Here is a 26,763-nt window from a genome sequence, read left to right as displayed (position 1 = left end):
CCTATTAAATATGAACACGTAACAATGTCATCAAATAGAACGGTGCTAAGTATCCTCCCAGGCAAAATAGCAGCAGCAATGTTAGAATCAATTGTTAAATGATCCGAGCCAATATGTCAATCGGTTCATCACTGAGCATCATGCAGATAAACATTGAAGGGAAATCCCATGAAAAAAGTGACTACCTCACAAAGGCGCTGAAAATCGATACTATTTAAGCGATCGTGCTCCGAATAAAAACCCAATGGAGGATGAGGGTGACCGTTTCAAGCTCAATTAATACATTGCCATCACTGAAAAATACAAAGGCCAAGCAGACGTCAGAGATGTTCATCAATAGTGCGACTAAAAACAATAACATCGTCCAAGTACAGTGAGGGAAAAATTATTTGATCCCCTGCTGATTTTGTACGTTTGCCCACTGACAAAGAAATGATCAGTCTATAATTTTAATGTTATGTTTATTTGAACAGTGAGAGACAGAATAACAACAAAAAAATCCAGAAAAACGCATGTCAAAAATGTTATGAATTGATTTGCGTTTAAATGAGGGAAATACGTATTTGACCCCTCTGCATAACATGACTTAGTACTTGGTGGCAAAACCCTTGTTGGCAATCACAGAGGTCAAACGTTTCTTGTAGTTAGCCACCAGGTTTACACACATCTCAGGAGAGATTTTGTCCCACTCCACTTTGCAGATCTTCTCCAAGTCATTAAGGTTTCGAGGCTGACGTTTGGTAACTCGAACCTTCAGCTCCCTCCACAGATTTTCTATGGGATTAAGGTCTGGAGACTGGCTAGGCCACTCCAGGACCTTAATGTGCTTATTTTTGTTTGCTTTTTTGACTACTTGTGTTGTGGTCATTGCAAACATGATGCCTTGAATAAAGGTGTCAGTTTTGTACCAGTTTAAAAGGGTAAAAACCTACTACTATATTTTGCCACTGGTAAAAGAGATCTCATAGTGTAAATGCTTACCCCGAGCTCTCAATACTCTGATATTGCACTGTGTTTGAGTTGTACGCCTTCTGGTGTCATCTGGTCCAACACCAATGGGGACTAGGCTCTAAAGAAAGCCGTCTCGGGTGTGGACCAATCAACTTCAAGGACAGTGCATATTATTATCATTATCAGAGTTGCTTCTTTTTGTTTGCTTTTTTGACTACTTGTGCTGTGGTCATTGCAAACATGATGCCTTAAATAAAGGTGTCAGTTTTGTACCAGTTTAAAAGGGTATAAACCTACTACTTAATGTGCTTCTTCTTGAGCCACTCCTTTGTTGCCTTGGCCGTGTGTTTTGGGTCATTTTCATGCTGGAGTACCCATCCACGACCCATTTTCAATGCCCTGGCTGAGGGAAGGAGGTTCTCACCCAAGATTTGACGGTACATGGCCCCGTCCATCATCCCTTTGATGCGGTGAAGTTGTCCTGTCCCCTTAGCAGAAAAACACCCCCAAAGCATAATGTTTCCACCTCCATGTTTGACGGTGGGGATGGTGTTCTTTGGGTCATAGGCAGCATTCCTCCTCCTCCGAACACGGCGAGTTGAGTTGATGCCAAAGAGCTCCATTTAAGTCTCATCTGACCACAACACTTTCACCCAGTTGTCCTCTGAATCATTCAGATGTTCATTGTCAAACTTCAAACGGGCATGTATATGTGCTTTCTTGAGCAGGGGGACCTTGCGGGCGCTGCATGACTTCAGTCCTTCACGGCATAGTGTGTTACCAATTGTTTTCTTGGCGACTATGGTCCCAGCTGCCTTGAGCTCATTGACAAGATCCTCCCGTGTAGTTCTGGGCTGATTCTTCACCGTTCTCATGACCAACGCAAATCCACGAGGTAAGATCTTGCATGGAGCCCCAGGCCGAGGGAGATTGACAGTTCTTTTGTGTTTCTTCCATTTTCGAATAATCGCACCAACTGTTGTCACCTTTTCACCAAGCTGATTGGCGATGGTCTTGTAGCCCATTCCAGCCTTGTGTAGGTCTACAATCTTGTCCCTGACATTCTTGGAGAGCTTTTTGGTCTTGGCCATGGTGGAGAGTTTGGAATCTGATTGATTGTTTCTGTGAACAGGTGTCTTTAATACAGGTAACAAGCTGCGATTAGGAGCACTCCCTTTAAGAGTGTGCTCATCTCAGCTCGTTACCTGTATAAAAGACACCTGGGAGCCAGAAATCGTTCAGATTGAGAGGGGGTCAAATACTTATTTCCCTGATTAAAATGCAAATCAATTTATAACATTTTTGACGTGTTTTTCTGGATTTTCTTGTTGTTATTCTGTCTCTCACTGTTCAAATAAACCTACCATTAAAATTATAGACTGATAATTTCTTTGTCAGTGGGTAAACGTACAAAATCAGCAGGCCTACAGTGTCCCACTGTAGGTCGGCCAAAACGAGCTCCATCCATGCACGTGAGGGGATACGCATCGGCCACCAAAACCTTGTTCAACTTGCGGAAATCAACGCAAAATCTTAGGTTACCATCCTTTTTCTTGTCAAGCACGATGGGCACGCCGCAAGAGCTATTGGACGGGGAAATAATATTGGCGGCCAGAATGTCGTTGACCGCCCGTCGTATGCACTCCTTCACCACCGAACTCAACCGGTGCGAATTCTGGTGAATAGGACTGTCCTCACCCGTATTAATATGGTGAGATAAAAGGGACCTATGGCCTAGATCGAAATAATTTTTACTAAAATCGTCTAAAAACTCACATAAAAGCGAACGCAATATGCTTGGGAAACAAAGACAAATTCTTCCTGCATAATTCGGTGACCCATCGATCGTCCGCAACAGAACAGGAATGAGCCTCCCCCACCAATCACTGCGGCTCACCCTCGGCGTGTTCAGAAAAGGCGGTGGTGGCATGAGCCAATACCGTACCAGCGAGAACAACAACCGTGTCTGGCCCCCCGTTAAGAACCTGCAAGAACAGGGCCTGCTTGGAGCGCAGGATCGTCTGTGCACCGACAAGCGCCAGACCTCGGGTCGCAGTATTAGATGGGGTCAGAATGACCCCAGCCGCCGAATCAACACCTCTGATTCCCTTACGATAATGCAATTGTAGTGGGTTCGAATTAGGTGCACACACACACAGCTTGGAGGCAACACTATTTATTAAACGGTAAGTAATATACCACTGTACATGAGGTGGTGACCACCTTCCTCAACTCCTTAACACTCTGGAACACGACACAGCGTGGACCAGGCAGGCGAAGGCCTGCCTGGTCCAGGACGACGACCCAGGACTTGAGGACCGATGATGTTGTCTTCCGGAGTTCAACAGCCCTGCTCTGCGTTCACACCACGCTTATATCCGACGCAGCGTCACAACCAGTAGCACGCGTCGGCCATATCGGGGGGATTTTAACCCAGTCTCTCTCCAAGACTCGCATCGCAGCATTTAGCTGTACCGACCGAGCTGAGACGATCCATCGTTCACTCACTGCACAACATGCACCCTAACAACTGAAGGGGTACAGTCCCAACGTAACGGGACAACTACACCCGAACACTACGAATCTCCAGCCCACTGTTTCAACGCGCCTCGGAGGGTCTCAACCTCCGAGCCGTCAGGTCAAACCGTCAGCCATAGATTGATGGGACCACACTCTCTGAGCCATGTGAGCGCACAGCCCACTAGGCTAGACAAGCCACAGAGTGTCTCGATCTCTGGGCTGTCAGGTCAAGCCGTCAGACACAACATGACGGGACCACACTCTCTGAGCCATGTGAGCGCACAGCCCACTAGGCTAGACAAGCCACGGAGTGTCTCGATCTCCGGGCTGTCAGGTCAAGCCGTCAGACACAGCATGACGGGACCACAACGTTTGTGTTAGACACACAACACTCACTGGGCCATCCTGGTCAGGATCTGCGCCCCAAGATAGGTGACAGCCAGCACCACAATTCCAAATCCCTGGCAGCATGTCACCATCGCAATTGAAATGCTCCATACCGATGACGGCAGAGCTACAAACCAAGGCAGTCATCCCCCACACAATCGCAATTTAACATCATCACAACACATACAATTTGAATTAGGATCCAATGCCGAACAGGTACGCACAATTTGTGACGATCCCGAATATTCAATGGTCACAACAATACACCTCACATCCCGTATCCCGTATACATCATCTCCGAGACTCGCATTGCAGCATGTAGCTGTACCAACCGAGTTGAGAGAGCAACGCAATTTGATGGCAATTAACGGAAACGCACCCCCAATCCATGTTGAACACAAGAGGCATTCCCGCACAAAAGACATCATATGTGCAACAACGGGGCAGGAACCAACCAGTGAGTTTGAAACACACCGAAACTGTCATTTCAAAATCCCCTTCAACATTAACCATGGGACTCAGGGCATTCGAATTTTGAGAGCAAAAAAAAACTAGACAAAACCCAAAAATCGGCGAATTGATTAATACAGTATATGCAGTATACGCTGTGCGTACAATCATTTGGAGCAATGCTCAATCCAGTCCCCACATGGCAACGCACACAATCAATACTCCAGACAATCCGTACATAGTAAATAATCACAAGCAAGTACCCAACAGTCCTTACACCATTAACATTCTTGAGCAAAGATCCATGCGGTCTGTACCTTGGCAACAATGACGATCAAAGTTTCTGACAGTTACACGTGAACAATCACGAGCGAAACTCCATACAGTATACACAATAACAATCGCGATTTCGCAACAAAACGATGTAACCACACTAGTCATTAACACGGCAACCCACAGGATATCAACGGTGCTCAGGACACCCAAAAATGAATTAATCATTAACTACACCCTGAAGATAACGATCTCGACGCCGTAATTAACAACAAACACTGTTACAAGCAGACACCCGCACGGACGCTGCGTCAATTTATCACGCACACAACCGGACGAACACGCTCCGCAAACCAGCGAGTTAAAAAAACACACGCAACCCGGCGCCCGCAAGATGGGTGAAGTTATTATTATTTTTCTTGGGGCCGGGTGCTTATGTTAGCGGAGGGCGGCAAGGTGGAGCACTGGGACGCCCCGAAGAATCTTGCGTGGTGAACACGGCCTCCTCTTGCGAATCGATCCACCTCTCGCGCTCGAGCAGAAGACGGGGGCGCTACCCAAACGTGTGGAACTCCCCCTTCACAGGCATTGATGTCAGTGGGAGCGGCATTTCGGCAGCAGGAACAGCGCCCCGACCTGCCACCGAAATGGCGGGAGCGGCGCTTTGGCGGGAACAGCGCCCGACCAGCCGCCGAATTGGCGGGAGCGGCATTTTGACGGGAACAGCGCCACGACCAGCTGCCGAATAGGCCGGAGCGGCGCTTTGGCGGGAACAGCGCCACGACCAGCCGCCAAAATGGCGGGAGCAGCGTTTTGGCGGGAACAGCGCCACGACCAGCTGCCGAAATGGCGACCCCACTGCGTGGCCTGCATGCCCGGGCCTCCCCCGCCAGTCCCCGCAGCGACGACAGTGTCCTCTCCCCGCGGATCCGTCGCTCCGTTCCCGATAGCGGCGAAGCAGCAGTGCGATGCCCTTCCCACCGCTCCGCGTGCAGCGCCATCTCTCTCTCTGTCAACGGGGCAGCCATCCCCGGGGCTGTCCGAAGGATGGTCGTCACGCCATACCCGTCTTACGAAGGCGTTCAGGTGAGTTTTTTTTTGCTTTTCGTGTGCCCATTTTACTTCCCTAGGATAACACCTACCAATATTTATTTTTCCACAACTTCTGACGCCAAATGTAGTGGGTTCGAATTAGGTGCACACACACAGCTTGGAGGCAACACTATTTATTAAACGGTAAGTAATATACCACTGTACATGAGGTGGTGACCACCTTCCTCAACTCACTAACACTCTGGAACACGACACAGCGTGGACCAGGCAGGCGAAGGCCTGCCCGGGACTTGAGGACCGATGATGTCGTCTTCATGGCTCCGCCCAGGCCACGCCTCCCTTCCCAGGCCATGCCTCCCATTCCCCACCTCACGGGAGGTCTGGGTCCCTCCACCACGTGACCCCCCAGGCACCCCCCTTGGGGCCCCCCAGCCCTAATACGGGCCGACACAGTAGTGACGTCCTATGTCACTACACAATGGCACAAGCATTTGGGATCCCGATGGAATCTCGACCGTGATATCATCTAGGGCTTGCATGGCGGCGCACGGTGGTGAACACAATAACGGCGATGGCAAAAAAAAACTTGCTACCCGAGGGCATTTTCAAGCAGCCCTGATCCACCAGGATCTTAACAGGTATCCTCCTAAGGAAATCAGTGCCCAACAAGCAGGGCATATCCAATGACCTAGAAATCAAAACTGGTCCCGATACAGTAACATCCCAGATTGCAATATTGGCATCCACCTGGCTAATGTTGCCCATGCTACCAACAACTCCCTGAATCGAGCCAGGCACCACATAGTATCCCACAACCACCGCAACCACGCAACATGCTAATTTCTTCCATTGTGTCACCGAATTAGGCCAATCCTTAGTGAATGAGCTCGAACGCAAACTGTCAACACATGATTCGCGTTGTGAACGAATGCACCCCATGTCATGAGATGCCTGAGGTTGTGAAATGGGCCGGGCGTCCGACGCATACCGACTCGCCTGTGGGGGAGGAGGTTGAGCCATCAGAGAGGCAGCAGTAGCCGGAGCGGCAGCCGAAGTGTCCCAGCCGGCCACACCTGAAGCAGGTCATGGGTGGTCGTTGTGCTCCCCAGTCCTCATGCTGACGTGATCTGCCGAATCCTCGGCGACGTGCAGCATCGCCCCATCTTCCATCCCACTGAGGAACCACAGCAGTGAGATCACCTTCCGAAGCCGCGTCCTCAAGCAGAATCTCCATGACCTTAGTCGGTGACCAACCTTTAGGCTCCCCGTCCCGACTAGGGTCACCCATCCATGCAGACATTTGAGACCACCGCTGCAGGCTTTCGTGTGCGTGAAGACATCTGGTGGCCCATCAGGACGACTGCACATCATGGCCACACGTAGGCAAAACAACCCCCATGTCCCTCGCCAGAGCCAACATACGTTCCATGACCAATGAGTCAATGGCCTCTTGTTTCACGTCAGGGTAGGTGGCTGCAGCCAATGCCATCAGTGCGCTATGGTAGGCGAGAGGTGACTCGAAACCCCCCCGCCTACGTTGCATAAACTTTTTTTGAGTGTAGGAAGGTGGCTCGTAGACTTCAGTCATCTTGGCATACGCACCTTGCAACGTATTCTTCTTCTCTGGGGGAATCGACCTGAACACAGCTAGAGCGTCGCCATTCAACATGGTTGGTAGAGCGACCAATGCCTCTTCCTCTGACCAATGAACCGAACGGAACGCCGCTTCGAACCTCCAAGTGAAGGCGCTCCAATCGCCGCTGGCAGCGACGACTTCGTGGGAGCCGTCGTGTGCGCTCAGCACCGCTCCGCCCGACTTCAGCGGCGGCCCCCGCCGGTTGTGTGCCATGCGGTTACTTCAAAATGGCGGGCTCTGACCACACCCTTTCCATGCCATTCAAGATGGTGGTATCCTGTAGCGTACGTAATGGTGAACGTCTCTTCAGCGCCCACAATGGCGGACGTCGTGTCCGCAGTGGAACCCTCAGAGGCTTCGGCCCCGAACCTCTGCTCATTACACCTTGGCAAAACTTCAGGTGGGCGCCCCGCCACCATAGATGATGCGATGAGCGACACCAGCTGGAGAAGCACCATCCGCAGTGAATCTAGCTACTCCTCCACCCTCTTCAGCCCGCTGTGGTGGAGATGACGCATCTCGCCCGCCTCCGGTGCGGCGACCTCACCAGCCGTGGATCCTGTGACTGGGACCATGGATCCCAGGGTTGGCAAGTCCTGGGTCCCCGCATCCTCGTCGTCAGAGGAAGCAACAGGTGGGTTCTTCTTGTTGAGATACTTAGACATTTTCCACACTAGTAGAATATTCTTGTCTCTTGAAGGACCACTTCTGACTCCAATGTAATTAACGACTTCCATGACGACTCTGGAATGGTGTTTCTTTATTAACTGAATTACTGTACAGTTCTGCTCCTTCCCTCTCCGGGTTATTTCCTTTTACCGTCGTGGACAAGGTGTTCTCTCCATTCCACTGTCGAGGATCGCCACTCTCTCTCTGATCCCGCCGCTGGCTGGCGGCGTGCCGGGGAGAAGAGGCGAGCTCTGCCGGGGATCCGCCACGTGGCCGATGGCGAGGAGAGGATGAGCAGTGACGCGGTCCGGACCCGAGGCTTCCCACACCAACCGTGAGTCCTCCCCTGCCTCTGCTTATATTCCTCCCGTCGGAGATAAGCTCCGCCACTAGCCACGCCCCCTCATAGAACCTTCCCGATGGATCCCGAACATCCCCTCCAACTCCGCCCGTCACCTTTGGCCCAGATGTCATCCCCTCTCAGGATTAGATATCGATTCCCCGATAGTGCCCATACAGTTACCCCCTGGCGCCGACTAGATGGTACTCTCTCATTACACTAATGTACTGGATTCAACTGAGTCGCAGACAAACTTCTTGGAGGCAACACATTTATTGATACCAATACCAAGGGGTAACTGCCCCTTTACCAGATAACAACCTATGGTGGTGGACCGCCAGGCTAACTACACCAATTACACTGGGAGTAGCTGCAATGGACCGGACCCCGGCTTGGGTCCAGGTCCACGTGTTGGTGACTCTTTTCGGACGTCGAACAGCAACGCTCAACCCTGGTCCCTCTGGGGACCCAGTTTATATGCTCACTGGTCATGGCTGGCCCCGCCCTTGGCCACGACCACCTTCTCGAATCCTCTAGCAGGATCTCGCCCGACACGTGACCACCCCCAGCCCCCACTTGGGGGCCCCTGTTAGATCTTACCTGTCACGTGCCTTCCAGGGTCAACCAGAATACCATGCCTGTAGTAACCCCATTCCATGGCTGACAGTCTCACATGGGGGTGCCACTCAGCGCCATGACTCAGCGCTTACCTAGCCCCTCTAGAGCTGGTACTACACCCACATATACGGGGTGTCCGCGATGGCAATACATTGCACGCCGTGCCTCGTTAGAGCCGGCATTACTCAGTGACATCCACGATGTCGCTACATATGTGATGTCCGCGATGTAAGTACATCGCACGCCATGCCTCTCTAGGGACGGCACCACAGTGACATCCGCGATGTCACTACACAAACAATTTCGGATGGTTGCGATGACACCACGTGTCAGGCAGAATCACGAAAGGAAACCAACCACTATTGTAAAACACGAGAACACGCACGTAATTTATGACTGCACGTATCTGAAATTAGTCTTATCGGAATAATAACACTGATTAATTCATAAACGCCTGCAATCAAAAAAGGTGTGGGGATTAGAGGAGTTAGGGGGGGTCGGAGAGCGTTGCGAAAGTGAGTATTGTGTAATATTAGAGGTGAGAGGAGCAGGAGACCAGGTGTTTAAATAGCGGTACATGTGATGGTAGCGCACAGACACGAAAACCCAGAGACCTTCAGAGGCAAAGATGCGGACGGTGAACATATTCAGCCTCCTGCTGGTGCTGCTGTTCAGTGAGGGTGAGTATCTCGCAGACTCACAGACTCTCACGCACACACAGTGACAAAGACAACGGTCCTCCTATAGCCTTACTGGTGTTGACCGTGAGTAGCGCAGAGTGCTAACCGCTAATCTATCACTCATCCCAGACACACACAAACACAGACTCATACACACAAAGACACACACAGACAGATTCAGACGCAATCGCACACATACACTGTCTGATATACATGGTGGGCCATAAGTAACTACCTGCTTTGAAATAGCGGTATTTTGTAAAAAAAAAAATGCAGAAATAATGTAGAAGCCTGGGAGTTCATGATGCCCCGGAAAACACCTCAGCGGCGTGTAACAATAGTTTTAAATACTTTCAGAAACAATTGTTCAATTATTTCAATAAAGACAGACTTTCGCAGATATTTTAAGACCCCAATGGCTCCAACTCTGCACTGTATTAATTCGGGAGTTGATTTCCAGATTTCGGGAATCAGGAACAACAGTGGATGCAAAAGGTATTGTCAGACCTCAATCTAGTCGATCTTCGACTTCTATTGAGCAAGCTAAGGGAGAGCGTCAACGAGAACCCCGAAACTTCGGCGAGGAGGAGACGTTGCTCCGCTCAATTGGGGATCGCGTGACGGTCACTGCGGCGAATCTTGGTACAGGACTTGCATCTTTTTCATATAAGATTCAGCTGGTGCTGGATTTGCAGTCCAGAGACCATCTAAGCCTCCTAGATTATCCGGGTTCTTTTATTGAACTTGTCGGCCAAGACGATGCTTTCATTCCAAATTTAATTCGATGAAGCTCACTTTTACCTTAGTGGCTTCATCAACAAACAAATTGCAGGTTCTGGGGTTCATATATAACTATATCGAATCTCCATGAATTAAAGAATGTTCTATCATTCACAGTTTATGTTTTTACATAATCTTACAAAAGTGATAGGCAAAACAAATCAGGTAGTTACTTATATGCACAGATACTAAGGAACATGCAAATACACTCACAGACACTAAGACACATTCACTCAAACTCACCGACTCATAGATACAAACGACACTCACAGAAAGACTCAAATCAACTCACACGCAGACAAAGACACCCATATACCCTCTAACAGACTGTTGCGGAAAGTGCTGTTAGCGAGTAGCAGCACCTATGAAGGGAGGCATGGCACACGAGGAGGTGGGTGGCCAGCACCACGCCCGACCGCCTTTGTCTCCCTAGTCGCGACGTTTACACACCGCAATATGTACTCATTTGAAGCTGAATCGTCCTATGGGAGGGCGAGGACCGATTAACATAATCGTCACTGGTGTAGGCCGTAAAGGGGAATCGGACTCGGTTTCCCGGTTTCATAGCGCAGCGCGTTAACAGCTGCTCTTCTACTCCCCACTAGACAAACACACATTGACACACATACGTAAACAATTGTTACCCCCAAATACATAAACGCTCATGATACGTGACGTTGGTCAAACGTCTCAATATAGGACCACAGAGCTTTCAATTGTTGGACATTGAGTGTTACCCTTCCCGCACGCACTGGTTTCCTCCGGGCACTCCAGTTTGCTCCAAAATGTAGAAACACTACTTTAAGGAGTTTGACCAACATACCCAATATAAGGACCACGGAGGTTGAAGAATTGTTAACGTCGGTACTGGCTGCTCTTCCCACTTGTTTGTCGTTCCCCGCATCTCTAAAGCACCCTCTCTGTCTTCAATTAAAAAAAACTGCGTGTTCCACATTCTGAATTATGAGATAATATCGCTTTGCTGTCTCCATGTCACAGCTTTTATCTCAGCACAGGAGGATGGAGCCGCGTTACGGCGCAACCTGAAGCGTCGAGGAATCAAAATTAACCTCCAGCAGGGCCGCATCGTCAACGGTGAGGAGGCGGCACCCAACAGCTGGCCCTGGCAGGTGAGAGTACATCAACAAAACCTCCGGTGTGCAGGGTGGTGACATGTGCCAGTGGTACTCCATTCGCCACTTTTTATGGAGGTTTAAGGTTTCAAATCTGGCAGACCGCCCTCGATAATACCGTGGTGTGTATTACACGTAAAATGCCATGCGCTGTCTGCATCACCGTGGAAATTAAAAATTCCGCTACGCTATTCAAAACGGGTAAGTCATTCTATGCCAGTGTCATTGTACAAATTAGAAAAATACAATGCAAATTACTCTCATTGGATCACACGCAGCAACATCGACCCCAACTGTGAAACGACTGCAGCCTGTGTTTGTGGAACACAGCACACTTACTTTCGTAATAATAACAACCTTGCACTATACAAATTAAATCGGCCATAATACACGTACAACATTACTATTAAGTACGATTGTTGATGACAATGATAACTAAGTCTTGTCTCTGTCATAAATGGATCCATAAAAAGCCAGACTTAGTTTGAATCCAGGGGCCTGAGTGCTGCACAGGGTTGATAACCAATAACAAGTGTAAATCAGTTTCTGTTTTCAGGATCATTTTCCGTTTCCCAATATCAGGAACCTATAACCGATGCCAGTGGAATTTTGGTAATAAATGCACTGATTGTGAGTGGCACCATTGTTTAAATTGCCGCGTAAGGAGATGGAATCGAATTGATGGTCCGTGGAAGGCAGGTTCTGTGTGCTACCGTTTACATGGTGAAAACTTTAACTGCTGGTTTCTCATCGCCAAGTTTCCGTAAATAACCCTGTGGGCAAAGTGACCTAATTTATCTTGGCTAAGTTCATCTTAGCAATTTTTACTTGATACTGAAATTTTGTTTATAGTTTAGAGAATATTTAGGAACCTCCCGTTACAGACAGGTTAACAGAGCAATGAAGTTCACACTTTATTGAATGGTAATCAAAGCTTATATATACTCGGACCGTACAATTCGCAAAGCTGTCACCCCAGCCATGCGGAGACAACCTTCTGAGGATTCAACCAAAACCATCACTTTTCCGTACATAGCAGGGGTTTCCAAAAATGTTTCCAAAATATTAAACAAACACAAGATCCAGGTTCGTTTCAACACAGTACACAAAATCCGTGATTTAATCCCATCTGTAAAGGATGTGATTTCTGACATGCAATACCTTGGTGTCTACAAACTGAGTTGTCGTTACGGCAGCAGTTACACTGGGGAAACGAAACGACATCTCGGACCGCGTTCGTGAACACAAAGCAGATCTGAAACACGGTAGGACCAATACCTCTGCCGTTGCCGATCATTGTTTTAACGCTGTGGGCTCACACACAATATATTTTTCCAAGACGGAGGTACTCTGAACACCTACCGGCTACCTTCAGAGATTTGCTCATGAAGCCATCCAGATATATAAACACAGACACAACTTCAACCGAGAGGATGGGTACAAACTGAGGAATCATTGGAAGGACGTTATTAACCAAGTAAAGTCTTAACTGACTGTGATGTTTCCATCCTACCTGCCTATGTCAGCTGTTATTTCCGACTCTCTGAGAACATCACCGGGTCAAATATCTGTGAGGCGGACCAGCCACAGGACGATCCCAGCCACCTCCTGGTGGCTGGGACCGTCTCACATTGACATTTAAATACTGCTTGTCACAACAATGTCATGAAGCCACAACTGTGACAAGTCCTCCAATTTTGAACCTTCAATCGACAGTGTGGAGTTATTAATGTGCGGCCAAAAGGGAGCATGGAGTGGCAGGAATTGATGCTGAGAGGTTAATGTAATTGCATGAATTATGCTATTTTATTTTACAATATCTCATTTTATGAATATGGAAGTATAACGTGATGAAACAAGCACAATTAGCTGTGCGTCATGGCAATGTTGCATTTGCATAAATTACGTGAGATATGTTAATGAGGTAATCCCTTTGGTGACTGCGTAATAACTCGAGCCAATATTTTTGGTCCTGTATAGCCCTAAGAAAGTTTGTATTTGATGTTCTGTAGAAGATAGTATTGCTGTAGTATACCTGCTTGTGTCAAAATACACTCAAGTAGTTAAAAGACGACATACTACCGAGTAGCGCGACCAGTGACTTGATTTTATCCAGTATTGTCACATTCACTCTTACAATGTCAACTTCCCTGATGTTAATAATCTGCGTTTTGCATTCTGGAATCAGGTATCAATACTTCAGTTTTGTCAGCGTTCTGAAAATGATTTTTCTTGGAGGTAACAGCCTCAAATGGCTGGAGTGATGTGTAACGCTCTAGGACTGATGCGACCACTGACTGGAGAGACATAAACCACTCAGATCTTCATTGTCGCCCCTTGGCACCCCCTATAGAACTCAACATTGCAACATCGACATTAAATCAAATCTGCCCACCCTGGATATCTAGTGAGACAACCAACTGGGTTGTTTTCATCCTCAAGATCCTCTTGAACAAATCCATAGATTAGCAAATGGAACACTTCGTTCCTCTAACTCCCTCCCGTCACCTTTAAAACATTAAATTTGTTAAATCTTTGTTTGGTGAACGAGTCTTTCCGCATTGCTGCTCCACGATTCTGGAATTGCCTTGCCGCTTATGTAGAGCTTGGGACCCCTCCCTTCACTCGCCCTCTTTACTTCCCGATGAATCCAAAACGCAAAGCTTTATTGCACCTATACCTCACTTTATTGTCGCCTCTTGCTGTCATATTTTCACTCATTTTTTTGGCATATATTTTTTGTTCATGACCATTACATTCCTCGTGTATTTAGAAACAATTCATATGGATCATTGATGTTTGCCTTTGTTTTGTTGCTGTTTCTGTACTCACGCACCACGGATTTCCCATGTATAATTGCCAGAAAACTGGCTAAGCAGGACCACCCATCTTGATTTGAAGCTTTCGTGACCGCAGGTATCCATACTCTTTGGTTATTTCGGTAAAGTCACGTAGATCCTCTCACCTGACGAAGATCGCTTTTGTTGCGATCTAAACGTCGTGATCTATTAGTAATTTTCTATCTGAGTGACTGTACCAAAATAACCAAAGAGTAAGGACCACACATGTAAACAATCAAATACATTCAACGCTTAATCTGTATGTATCACTATTGGTCTTTGTGGGTCTCTTTATAAGTCTCGTAGTTATATGAGTCTCTATATATATCTATGTGTCTCTATGTATCTTTACGTGTTTCAATGTATCTCTGAGCCTCTATTTATTTCTATGTATCTTGAAGAATCTCTAGGGGAAATTACCAATAAACTCGCTAAACGGGATCATCTGAGTAACAAATAAAACTGCATAGAGAATCAGATCCAAAATTGATCTCTCTGGAACGTGAAAGATGCACCACGTGGTTTCCCTGGGCCCTTACTGCTCCACCCTTCAGTCTGTCGGCTGAACACAGCAAGGATGAAAATCAATATATACTGTATCGTACGAACATCATTATGACAGACAAGTAAATGCTTGCTGTGCTTTTGTGATATGAAACAGCTTCTCACATATATTGTGATATCATTGCAGATCTCACTCGCGACTGCATGGAATCCCCAAAGTCCAGATGTTATCGACCACACGTGCGGAGGCGTCCTCCTCAACAGTGATTGGGTGCTGACTGCTGCCCATTGCATAAAGTGAGTGACCAATTCAATGCCGAAAGCAGACACCACACATTACCGTCAATGTTTTTCACGTGTGACCCTGGAATGCGAAGACGTCACGTCTACCACCTGGCAAAAATCTCAGCCCAGTGACCGATATTAATTACTTATCCAAAAAACGATGGACTGCTTTGTGGCCGGTCCGTTTCCTGCATCATTCATTGATTTCTTCCACCACGGTTAAGTACGATGCAGGGCAATTGGCAGCATGGTACACGTGATGACGTGTACGGGCACGATAAACCAACGTGGAAGGTTGTTTTGGAGTTTGAGCAGTTTTACTCTTTGCTTGCATAACTGTATATTTGGAGTATCGTGTTTTCCCCGTGGTCACGTGCATTTTTCTCTGGGTCCTCCGGTTTTCCCTCCACATGTAGAAACATTCCCAGAGAGTATTTAGCTGCTATAAATGTCCACACAATAAGCTACTTCATTGGGATATCATTTGTGGCCATGTCGCTTCTGAAAACAGAGCAATATGGCTAAGTTGGCCTTACCTGGTAAAATAAACAAATGTTTAGTTCAGTTTAACCTTTAACACTCCTGGTCATCCAAATGCTCAGTGCAGTGAAGCTGTCTCAGATTAGATTACACATACAATCAACACAGACTCAGGTTAACTTCATAGTGCATTATCTTCACACCAATTAATATTGGAGAATAACACTGTGGCTTCATGCCGGCAATCACTATCAGAGGCCTAGGCTGGATATTTTCTACTGCCTTTTATTCACCAAGCCTCTGCCATGCCTCTCATCCATTCCCGTCTTCTTCCAGTCGGGCGTCAAAAGGTAATTGGCCAACCAGTCGAGCAAGAATTCTAAGCATCAGGGAACTCGCTTCACCCACTAGCTCACACAGAGAGAATGCACCGCCCTACAGTTCATCACAACAGTGAAGACGGTTCAAGCGTACCTGTGACACACTGCATCTAAATACACACTTCCAAGAGGGTCCTGATACATCGGAATGTTTGGCTAACATTAATGACAGTCTTCTTGGTTCTTTCGGTGAAGTCACGTAGAAGGGAAATAATAAAATAATAAAAATAAAACATAATAAAATAAAATTCTCACGACGTTTCGGCCACAATACAAGCAGCCGTCCTCAGGTGAAGAAACAGAGCTGTCGGAAAGACAGCGCTCCAATGAACACTGCTAAGCTTTGCATCGTATTTAAGCTGGGTGGGAGGAGGAGAGCGCCTTGACAAAGGAGTTTACATATCAACAGAGGAATTTAGCATAGAACTAGCTATGATAATGTGAGAGATTAAATCGAAAAATCAATGACAGTGTTATGCGTTTAACCATGTGTAATGGGTCCAAATGAGGCGCACACTTGAACTTGGAGGCAACACGGTTTATTAACTAACATAACAGAAAACTCTGATATTAGCATGATAACGACATAGGGTGGTGACCACCGCTCCTAACCAACTAACACTCGAGGGGATAGCTATATAACTGGACCAGGACAGCTTAACAGGCTGCCTGGTCCATGAGCGGAGACCGGAGTCCGAGGATCGTTGGCGGCGTCTTCATTCCCAGAGTTGAAGAGCCCAGCTCCCTCTGCGGCGTGGCCACCTCCGCCCCCTTCCAGATCCTTCGGAAAGGCCCGGGTCCCTCATCACGTGACCCTCGCAACCCCATCTGGGTGTCCTCTGGCCCCTCTCGTCCGGTCACGTGCCCTCTCGGGTTCACCCAGGGTATCATGCCCTGACGCGACCTCAGTGACACCCGGACTCTGCCCCCCTAGTGAGTCATGCCGTGCCATGCTCACGCTGGTGCCATAGAGAGACACCCCACATACAGTACATTACCCGTCATCCCTTGGTACTCTCGCAACATAGTAGTGACATGGTTTATGTCACTTACACATGGAAGGAAACCGGAGAATCTAGAGAAAACTGTGCAGACAAACTATAAAAGAGAACACCAGTCGCCATCCGTCACTATATGGTGGTGATGACACCACGGTGCTTGTGCCAAGGTCGGTGCACTCTCACTGGAAGGTCACGGGTCAAACCTACAGGAGGTGTCATAAATAACTGACTGAGATGACTGACAGATGCATTGCCTGTGCTTCCCACTGTGCCAACCAGGAGTATTCTCTGCCTGCATTGTAGTTGCTGGGTGACTGCCTCAAACGTCGTGTTAGCATCTTCTGTGTGCCTCCTTTATGGAGGCCAATCTTGATATCGCTGGCACCAGTTGTCGGCAAGTCCACTCAGCTTCACATCCTCCAGTACCAAATCAGTCAATCTCCACTCCATCCCGTGCAATGCCCATTTATCCCCCTCTGCCCAGCCAAACAGAAGCAGCTTGGGCATGTGGTGGCTGGGCATGTGGGCTACATGACCCAGCCAATGCAGCCTCGTCTTCTGGAGGAGCTCCCTGATGGAACTGTGCCCAGATCTCTCAAGTATATGTGCTTTTCAAACAATCTAGTCTGATTAAAGCTTCAATGTATAGAACCAGTCCAGATGTTCCTTTGAAGGTATCCAAGTTTCATCAGCATAGAGAAGGGAGGGCATAATCTTGACTTACAGCTTTCGTGACTGCAGGAATTCATACTCTTTGGGTTTTTTTCTTCTTTTTTCTTCAACACTAACACTATTCCTCACCTCCCATTCATGGGGAGAGGTGAGCCCACACAGCCTGCGACTCACAGCTTCCGACAGCTCATCGCCACACTCCCACACCCCCTTCATTCCCTGTCACAGTTTCCTGCACTGTGTGATGGATTGTCCATCCCAAACATCAAACACTTACTCTCACACTCTACAAGGGTGAACGGACAAACTCCACACAGACAGCACAGCTTCCCTCCGGTGTTTCCTAAGCTGCATTCGCTTCAGGTTGCTGAACGAATACATTATAACGTCGCACTCATGACACACAAAGTGCTTGCAATAAATGAACCACAAAACCTTGTTAATCTCGTCAAGGAACATAATCCATCATATAAACTCTAGTCATCCTCGCAGTGGCTTTTGCGTAAATCTAGATTGGAAACCCATTTCTTTATAACTGCTTTTAGTGATTAATCTGGTGTCCTTATGAAGTGACCGTCCGATCCTTATACCTTATTAATACCTGTAATCTCCTGCTGCCCTTTATCTCCCACAGCACTAGTTATTCTCAGTCCGTGCGTCTTGGAAAACACAATTTGTATATGATTGAAGAGGGACAACTTCATGTGCAAATCAAGAATATACACGTCCATCCGAGATGGAATGCAGACTTTGCAGAATATGGGTACGTATATACATGTATAGCCCATTGGTCAATCCACTGCTGGATAAGGGCTTCATCACACCTATGGCGGGATGTGTAGGTTATATGTGCATACATTACCACGCTGGTCAGCGTGGGTCGATGGAGATGGGGAACATTTTTTTTTCCACTTTAAAATTGGTTAAATAGTTTATTTTGTGTTACAGGTAACCACATTCAAAACACGGCAAAGAACAATCAGTTACAAGTTTCCCGCACATATAGGATTGTATAGAGCAATAACCGTGTGTTTAATATTTTATTAAATAAAAAAACAAATGGAGCTGCCATAGTGGTACAATGGTTATCAAATTGGACTTGCAATCCAGAGGCCTCCAGTTTTATTCGATCTCCTGGCATGGCAGTTGAATAAATTAAGACGTTTCTTTATGCTATCACCTCTACTCACCTAGCAGTAACATGTACACAGAATAATCGATCGGAAGGTCTGATACAATGACTGTAATTGTGGGTATATTCACCTTTCCCCACCCACCATATCTGTGAACAAAAATATCCTATAGAGCTAGTGCTGGCATGACCAAGACATTGTAGGGCAAACCCTTACCTTGTAACTCAGAAATATGGGCAAATATATCACAAGGTGCCTTAGATTAGGTGCCTTGCAGTGGCTAGAGTCGTATTCACCATGCAACTTGAATGATTCTGAAAGCGATGACCCGTGTATTATTCCTCATGCACTGTTACCATACACTCCGCTTCTCCTTCGTCCATTGTCCACTCGCTGTGCCCCCACCACCCCATGCCAGGTTTGACCTTGCACTCATTGAGCTCAATGAATCTGTGCCGATCACCAACACGACCCAACCTGCGACCCTGCCCTACCCGGAACACATCCTGTCCAACAACCCCGAGTGTTATGCGACCGGCTGGGGAAGTCTGTCAAGTAAGGACCAAACAAACAAAGCATTATATTGCTAATTTCTGTCTTTTCCAGGATCAACAAAGGTCCCTTGTGGTTCTCCATTTGTGGAAATAATGCCAGCACAAAGCAATTGCGTTTATAAATACATTTATATGCTTATGATATCACCTGATATTCTCCTGAATCTTCCGTCCTCAATTTATAAAGGAAACTGCAATATGTTTTCATTATTATCCTACATAACCTAATGGCATTAATACTTCTATTAAAGGTAAATTACATGAAATGCCTAAATTTCCAAAATCATCAAGCACACTTTTTTAACTCTTTGCAGTTCCTCAATGGGAAATGTTGTTCTCTCTTATAAATACCTCTGTATCTGACTTGATTCCCACCTAAAATGTGGTTTTCACATTCGTAAACACGCCAAAAAAACAAAGACTCTGAGAGTGCATAATGTCATCAGCATTAGTTCCACACAATCAAAACTCTGGAACACTGACAACATTCAGTGTCTTATCAGCAATCCTGCTTGCTTAAACCAATGCTGGTCAAATTATACATTGCAAGAAGGACGTGTGGCTGATGAGATGTATAAAAAACACGAATACATTATATATGTGTGGAGGGAGGCATATTGTCTGCTGATCTAAAATATTGTTTAGGTACATTTGATATTCACGCTATTATTATGAGACGAGGATATCATGAAGGTGCTGTTTGAAGAAAGTCTGCAGTAGTTTCACAGTAGGGGCCACGGTGCTATGTGTAATCCCAATTGAGCAATTTTCAGCTATATTTATTTTAATAAGGGACCATGACGCTGGCACACACTGGCCTACTGTTTTCAAATTATGCCATGGGATGGTTAATGTGCACTGTGCCACAGGTGTGTATTTACCATACCTAGAATGGTATGGTAAATACACCTGCAGTTATAACCAAGGGGTCCTGATGATGTCGGACCACAAACCTCTTCAATACGATGCTAGCATGCTACGGCTGGGCCATGTAACCGTCCCTACTTCTTTTAATGTATACACCACAGCAACACTAATTTTTCTTTTGTATTTGTCACATTGATTGCATTTCATCAGCCGGGGGCCCATCGCCCTACACTCTTCAACAAGTGAAGCTTCCGTTCATCAGCTACGCCAAATGCAGCAGCAACGAGTATTGGGGGATCATAGTGAAGCCCAGCATGATCTGTGCAGGAGACAGCCTTCACTCTGTTTGCAACGTGAGTGTCATAGTTATGCACACCCTTCATGCAAATACATTATTAACAAGAGAACGCTGACCTTGTGTCAGTCATCAGTGGCCATTGCAATTCCAATGCAGCAAAACACCTGCCAGTCGGATTTCGCATTTATCTGCACCAGGTTGGCAAAATTATATCATAATTTAACATAGCCTCCACACAGTTTCCATACGATGAACCCATCCTTATCTGACACTATGCTTGCCACGTGTTTCCAGTGATTTGCAGCTCCCTATTTGTGATTGTTTTAGAATCTCAAGCTCCACATGTTTGCACTGTGGGATTCATGACTCGCAGGGCAACACACTTGAATGGTGATTACTGTACATAACCACACTATGCCACACAGTACAAAATAAACCCGACACAGTATATCACCGTGGTTTTGACAAGATTTCACAGTGTTTACGGTATAATGCGTTTAGAATGCATGATAATGCATTTGATATGTTTTTGTAATGTTAGGCGTGTTGGGAAATGAGACTCGCCCAACTCATTGGGGCTCTGGTGGCTCGGCATGAGGGCATCTAAGCCCGGCCTGTCTCCCTGGCTTCACGCTGTGCTCTAGGCCCCTATTGTCGGAGCCCCGTGAGTGCTACTCATAAATGCTGCGCAGTTGCTTCCTATAATGCTGTACAGTTTCCTTGGCGCGTGGTGTAGGCTGCTAGTCCCCATCTGTTCCATCCGGCTGTGATGTATCGGATAGTGTTGCCACCTCGCACACGCTTTGTTTTTGTCGGTGTTCTCGTTTCCTCCCACATGCAATCACTCGTTTAATTGGCATGTCTGTGGATCCTTCTCGTGCCTCCGCACCTTGTATATTGCCATGCGCTACAAGATGCCAATCGTCATGAATGATGGTGTATAAAACGAAGTCATTGTTACTATTATTACAATTGTCCTTATATGCAGGGAGACTCGGGGGGCCCTCTGAACTGTATGACGGACAGAGGGTGGGAGGTGCATGGCATCGCGAGCTTCGTGTCTACTTTCGGCTGCAACTTTAACACAAAGCCGAGCGTCTTCACCCGCGTGTCCGGCTACAGTGCCTGGATCACCTCCATCACCGGGATGCAGTTCCCCACGACGGTGTGTAACTCATAACGAGCATGCACGTCTCCGTACGAGTTTGTGCATCTCTTTTGTCTCACTCACCTACTCACTCACGCATACAGAAAATCACTCACACATAAAATTTTCACTAACCCGCTGATTCATACGAAGGGTGACTCACTCACTCAACTCTAGCCCCCACTCTCCATCTCCCGCACTCCCCTCTGCATTAGTGGCGGCGATGTACGACGGAAAGCCGTCAGCCCCCACCCCAGCCCTCTCAACTCCTTCAGACGCGCATGCAAAATTGGGCAAACAAACACTGAGACATACGGTTGACACGCAGACATGGAGATACATGCAGAGACATCCACAAACACGGAGACAAACAGAGAAACAGACAAAAGAGGTTCGGTGAGACACACAAAGACACGGAGATACATGGAGACATATACAAGATAAAGACACACACCGACGTAGATAGAGTCACACAAACATGAATACACACAAAGAGACGTGGAGATACACACAGCTATACCCAGAGAAGTGGAAGCACAGGCAGACACGCACAGAGGCACACGCAGTCAAAGGAAATATCCTGAAGCAGTTGGGGATATTCTCATCGCGAATTTTTGCAGCGCCACTTGATTTTTTTGCTTTTGGTGAGGTCAGAAGAAGAAGGGTATCTCAATTTCTCAGCTACATTTCATCCCCACGCACTCATCCGCGCCAAAAGTGAGTTTTTGTTTTTGTGCGCCGTGAAAATCGAGTGAGCTCGAATGTGAGTGCCATAGAATGAAAAACATTGGGAAGCACTGCTCTAGTACTTGGTTAATACACGGCTTAACTCATAGTGGATATGTGCCCGTTCTATGGAGGAGCCCTGGCCCAGCCCAAGCATATGACGTGGCCCAGTCCATGGAAGAGACGTGGCCCAGCCCATGGAGGAGACATGCCCTAGCCAATGGAGGTGGAAGAAGATAGCAAACTCCTCAAGCCGGACGTACGATTTGAACACAAAGCTCAATGTATAATTGTCCACAGCGCTCATAGATCGAGAGAGGCACACAAAAAGTGGCAGCACCAACAACAACCACCATTGACCACTAAATGGCAGTAATGTCACCACGGTTCTTGTGCCATGTTAGGTCCACTTTGAGGCCACGTGGCGTATCGAAGGCTTGTTGGCAGGTTACAGGACAGACCCAGATGCCATGGTTTGACTGACATATGACGTTAACTGCCAAGGCACCCAGCTTATTGTTATGAGCGTCGCTCCTGTATTCTCCTTTATTGCTGGATGGCGACTGCCTCCAGCTGGCCAGTAGCGTCCTTCATGAACCTCCTGCACAGAGGCCAATCTGGACATCGCTAGTACCAGTCATTGGCAAGTCCAATCAGCTCCATATCCTTCTGTAACACGTCAGTCCATCTCATCTCTAGCCCTGGCCACGCCTGTTTAGCCCTGTTTATCTCTGTCACACAATGCACTTTGATATAAATCTAAGAAAGATCATAGGCAGGCAAGACTGAATGTTTAAAGGCAGTGCAGACATTCCCTTGGAAGGCTCCATATTTTGTAAGCTCAGAGAAGAACATGCATCACTGTGGCCAAGAACACTCTCAGCTTCATATGTATAAATAGACCAGGTAGCTTCCACACATCATTATTCAGCTGATGAAACGATCATTACACTTGACGGATTCAGAGTGAGACCTCCCCTGCCACACCAGAGCTGGTCATAAGCACACTGCCCAGGTACGAACTCTTCTCCACTCTTTCTACAACTGCTCCTTCCCTCATAGAGAGTGAAAAGGGGAGGGAACATTCAATGACATCAAATGCTCAGGTAGGTGCCTTTTTTTTGTGGGGCTGATGGTAAGGCCCCATCTCTTAGTAGGATTCTTCAGGTGCAGCGGTCTGTCCAACACCTTCTCAGAGTGGGCAGCAATTACCTAACATGGTTTACCAATAGGGAGCCATCTCTTGACCATACCCGAGCATCTATCAGCCCCCAAATGTATATATATATATACCGGTACATCCATGGAAAGTTTCTCGAACTATGTGGTCAATGAAAATATTAAATAATGAAATAGTGAACATTGGCTCCAACTCCTTGTCACCATCATGCAAATATTGAATGATTTTGAGCAGAGGGTCTGGGACTGCAAAATCAGGAAGAATAATCCAGAGTCCTGGCATATTGATGATACAATAGGTCTTGACCAAGTCAAGAAAGTATAGATATAGGTGCTTTTGAACTTCCGTAAACCTCTACTGTAGTAGACAGACAGAGAAAATGGCATCTGTGCAGGACGGCCATGGTCGGAAACCACACTGATGCTCCACAACGCTCTCATTAGTATGTATGTCTGGCAAGGTGTTGTTGAATAATCCTTTCCAGGACCTTTCCTGGCACACTAAGGATGGAGATCCACCCTACCTTTTTTTAAAGATGGGGACCACCAGGGCATCCTTCCAATCCTTTGGAACCTGTTCCGTGAACCAGACAGACTACACACACTCACATTAAAGCTCTACAGAACGGAGGAGAACATAACACATCCATAAAACGGCGTCTGAGTTGGTCATTAAACCCAGGCCCTTCTTGCTGTCATACACTAAAACTATGCTGCCAGATTATCATTGTTTATCTTAAGGACGGTGATAGGTGTTGTGCTGCAAATAACTTTTTTGATTGAGTTAAAGAGTGAGGTGTGATTAGGAAGAGGAGGGATGATCCCAATCCTTGTTGCAAGCAATGATGAAATTCTGGCCAGCAATTTTTATTAGTTCGGTGTACCAGGGTATTGTGGGTGTGAGTGAGATCCTAGATGGATGCTTGCCACCCCAGTTAAAGTAAGGCGGGCATATTTTACAGATAACAAGCCAATGGTCATTGGAGAGACCACGGTAGGTCCACATGTCAAGGACATGGAACTGCTTTCTCTGATCTGTCACGATGTAGTCCAGTAAATGTTCTTGTTTGGGCCTAGCATGGATATATGGTGTCGTGTGGATATTCTGATGCTGGAACAGTGTGTTGCTGATTACGAGCCCATGGGTTATACAGAAGTCGAACAGCCTCATACCGTTGTGATTGTGCTAAACTGGACCATGCTTCGAATCACTTTGGCCCAAGTGCATGTGACGTGACCCATTCGGGAATTAAAGTCACCTATCAAGATAACTCGATCCCGAGGGGCCACTTCATCCAGCTCCTTGGAAAGGAGGCCATCGAGGGCATCCGACTTATATGCCTTCCTTGTATACCTCCACTGATGGTCATCTTTTTTGGGTGTGTTAGCTACCACGAATACCATTTCTCACCTCCATTTTATGGAGAGGCGAGTCCACAACAGTTGGGGACTTACAGCTTCCCACACATCGTCTACACACTCCTATGCCCCCTTCATTATTTGGTTATGAAGCAGAACCACTCAATGTTGTTTGCAGTTTTCTTCCCCAAGTGGAGAACTGTCCACCTGTCATGGTGACTGGAATTAGAACCAGTCTACCTCCTGTATACAGAAGTTACAGCTCGCGAGAGATGAATGGAAGCTTCACCTCCACAGTGAGCGCTCGGACATTCCAAATTAACAACTTCATTATTTTTTTTTATATCCGAAGGGAGGGGTAGAGTCTGGCTTTGCCAAATGGGGTTTGGCCCGAAGGCGCCTATATCCCTGGGGCCTTCAGCACAAGCCTAATTCCCACCGTGGGTAATGGTAAGAAATATTTCCAGGAGGAGCAGTTACCACCCCTCGCAAATACTGATCCTCCGTATAGCCTTAACAGACTATTGGGGCAAGTGCAGTTAGCGAGCACCTATGAAGGCAGGCATGGCACAAGAGGGGTGGGTGATCAACACCACGCCCGATCGCATTTGTCTCCCCAGTGGCGATGTTTTAACACACCACACCATGCACTCATTTGAGGCTGAGTCGACTTAGGAGAGGCCCAGGACCGCTAAATACACATATATGTAGACTTACACACCCCCTGCTCACACTTACTTCAACTCAGCCTTACCACACACCTCTTATTCACTATTCACCATTACTCAGGTCAAACTCACGGCGTTCAGCTTCACACCATGCCTCACACTCATACATGCCAATTTACACCACATACTACCCTATATACTACACTATGCACACACTATATCACACAGACTATACCATCTCTCTTACACTACTGTACATAATATTGAATTCTCCACCACTTTACCCATCTACATCCTGCTATATATTCCTGCAGTGTACAGTCCTCCCACATTAAATATAATAGCATGCGCATATCAACAGGCACACAGACGCACAGATCCAAAAAATACACTAATATAGACAAATAAACACGCAAATACTTTGTTATTTAAGAAGCACCCGAACGCAAACTCACAAAACGCATGCACGATGGTCATGTTCTTCATGTTGCAGATGATATTGATAATAAATGTATTATCAATATCATTATTATTCATGTTGGTGATGTTGATTTTCATGATGATGTTCTTCTTTTGCTGATGATCAGAATGATGTTGATGATAATATCAATCTTGCTCATGATGTCAATGATGATATTAATAATGCTGCTGATGATGTACAGGTATCACCAACAACGACCAATAAATCGTCCCCGACGATCAAGAAATTGTCCCCGACGACCAAGAATTGGGTCTCAACGACCAGTAAATCGTCCCCAACGACCAAGAAATTGTCCCCAACGACCAAGAATTCGTCCTCCCCTCCTCGCAGTGTGATCATGTGGGAGTTCACCACATCAATCATCATCAGTATCGCACTGATGTTCTGTGAGTGGTAAACATAGCCACACGCATCACTACAACCATCGTAGTAATGATGAGGGTTCAAGTGTCAAATTGAATTTGTGACCAGGGCAGAGCTCAAGGTGAGAGGTCAGGTGAGAGATCAGGATATAGTCGAATTTGCAAAAGTGACCTGGGGCATTCGTCTGTTGTCAGTAGGGGGGGGATGATTGCAGCTGTGTGGTCAACGTATGGCACCCCAAGTGGCAGCTGTGTCTATGCATTAGTTTGAAAGTACGGGGCGCTGAATGCTGTTGAGTGGTTAAAAACGAAACAGGGGGATTTCTCCACAAACTTG

General features: G+C 46.9%; 1 protein-coding gene across 1 annotated transcript; it reads left to right on the top strand.

The window, feature by feature from the left end:
- Positions 1 to 7,843: 7,843 nt before the first annotated feature.
- LOC144737497 (elastase-1-like) lies at positions 7,844 to 26,461 on the top strand. Its single transcript, XM_078620213.1, has 8 exons — positions 7,844 to 7,904; positions 11,357 to 11,487; positions 15,022 to 15,131; positions 18,287 to 18,415; positions 19,204 to 19,340; positions 20,417 to 20,559; positions 21,493 to 21,669; positions 26,246 to 26,461. Exons 1-8 carry the CDS (start codon positions 7,844 to 7,846, stop codon positions 26,459 to 26,461), a joined length of 1,104 nt encoding a protein of 367 aa, XP_078476339.1.
- Positions 26,462 to 26,763: the final 302 nt, after the last annotated feature.

The sequence above is a fragment of the Lampetra planeri genome, chromosome 70 (assembly GCF_965212315.1).
Source record: "Lampetra planeri chromosome 70, kcLamPlan1.2.h2, whole genome shotgun sequence".
In the NCBI taxonomy this organism is placed as follows: Eukaryota; Metazoa; Chordata; class Hyperoartia; order Petromyzontiformes; family Petromyzontidae; genus Lampetra; species Lampetra planeri.
Note: the sequence above shows the minus strand (reverse complement) of the source record. Positions and strands in the feature narration are given on the sequence as shown.

Excerpts from the sequence above, each read along its gene's own strand:
- LOC144737497 (XM_078620213.1), top strand. The coding sequence starts at position 7,844 with ATGGATCCCAGGGTTGGCAAGTCCTGGGTCCCCGCATCCTCGTCGTCA. Across the intron at positions 11,488-15,021 it reads CCAACAGCTGGCCCTGGCAG|ATCTCACTCGCGACTGCATG; the intron begins GTGAGAGTACAT and ends ATATCATTGCAG. Across the intron at positions 18,416-19,203 it reads GCAGACTTTGCAGAATATGG|GTTTGACCTTGCACTCATTG; the intron begins GTACGTATATAC and ends ACCCCATGCCAG.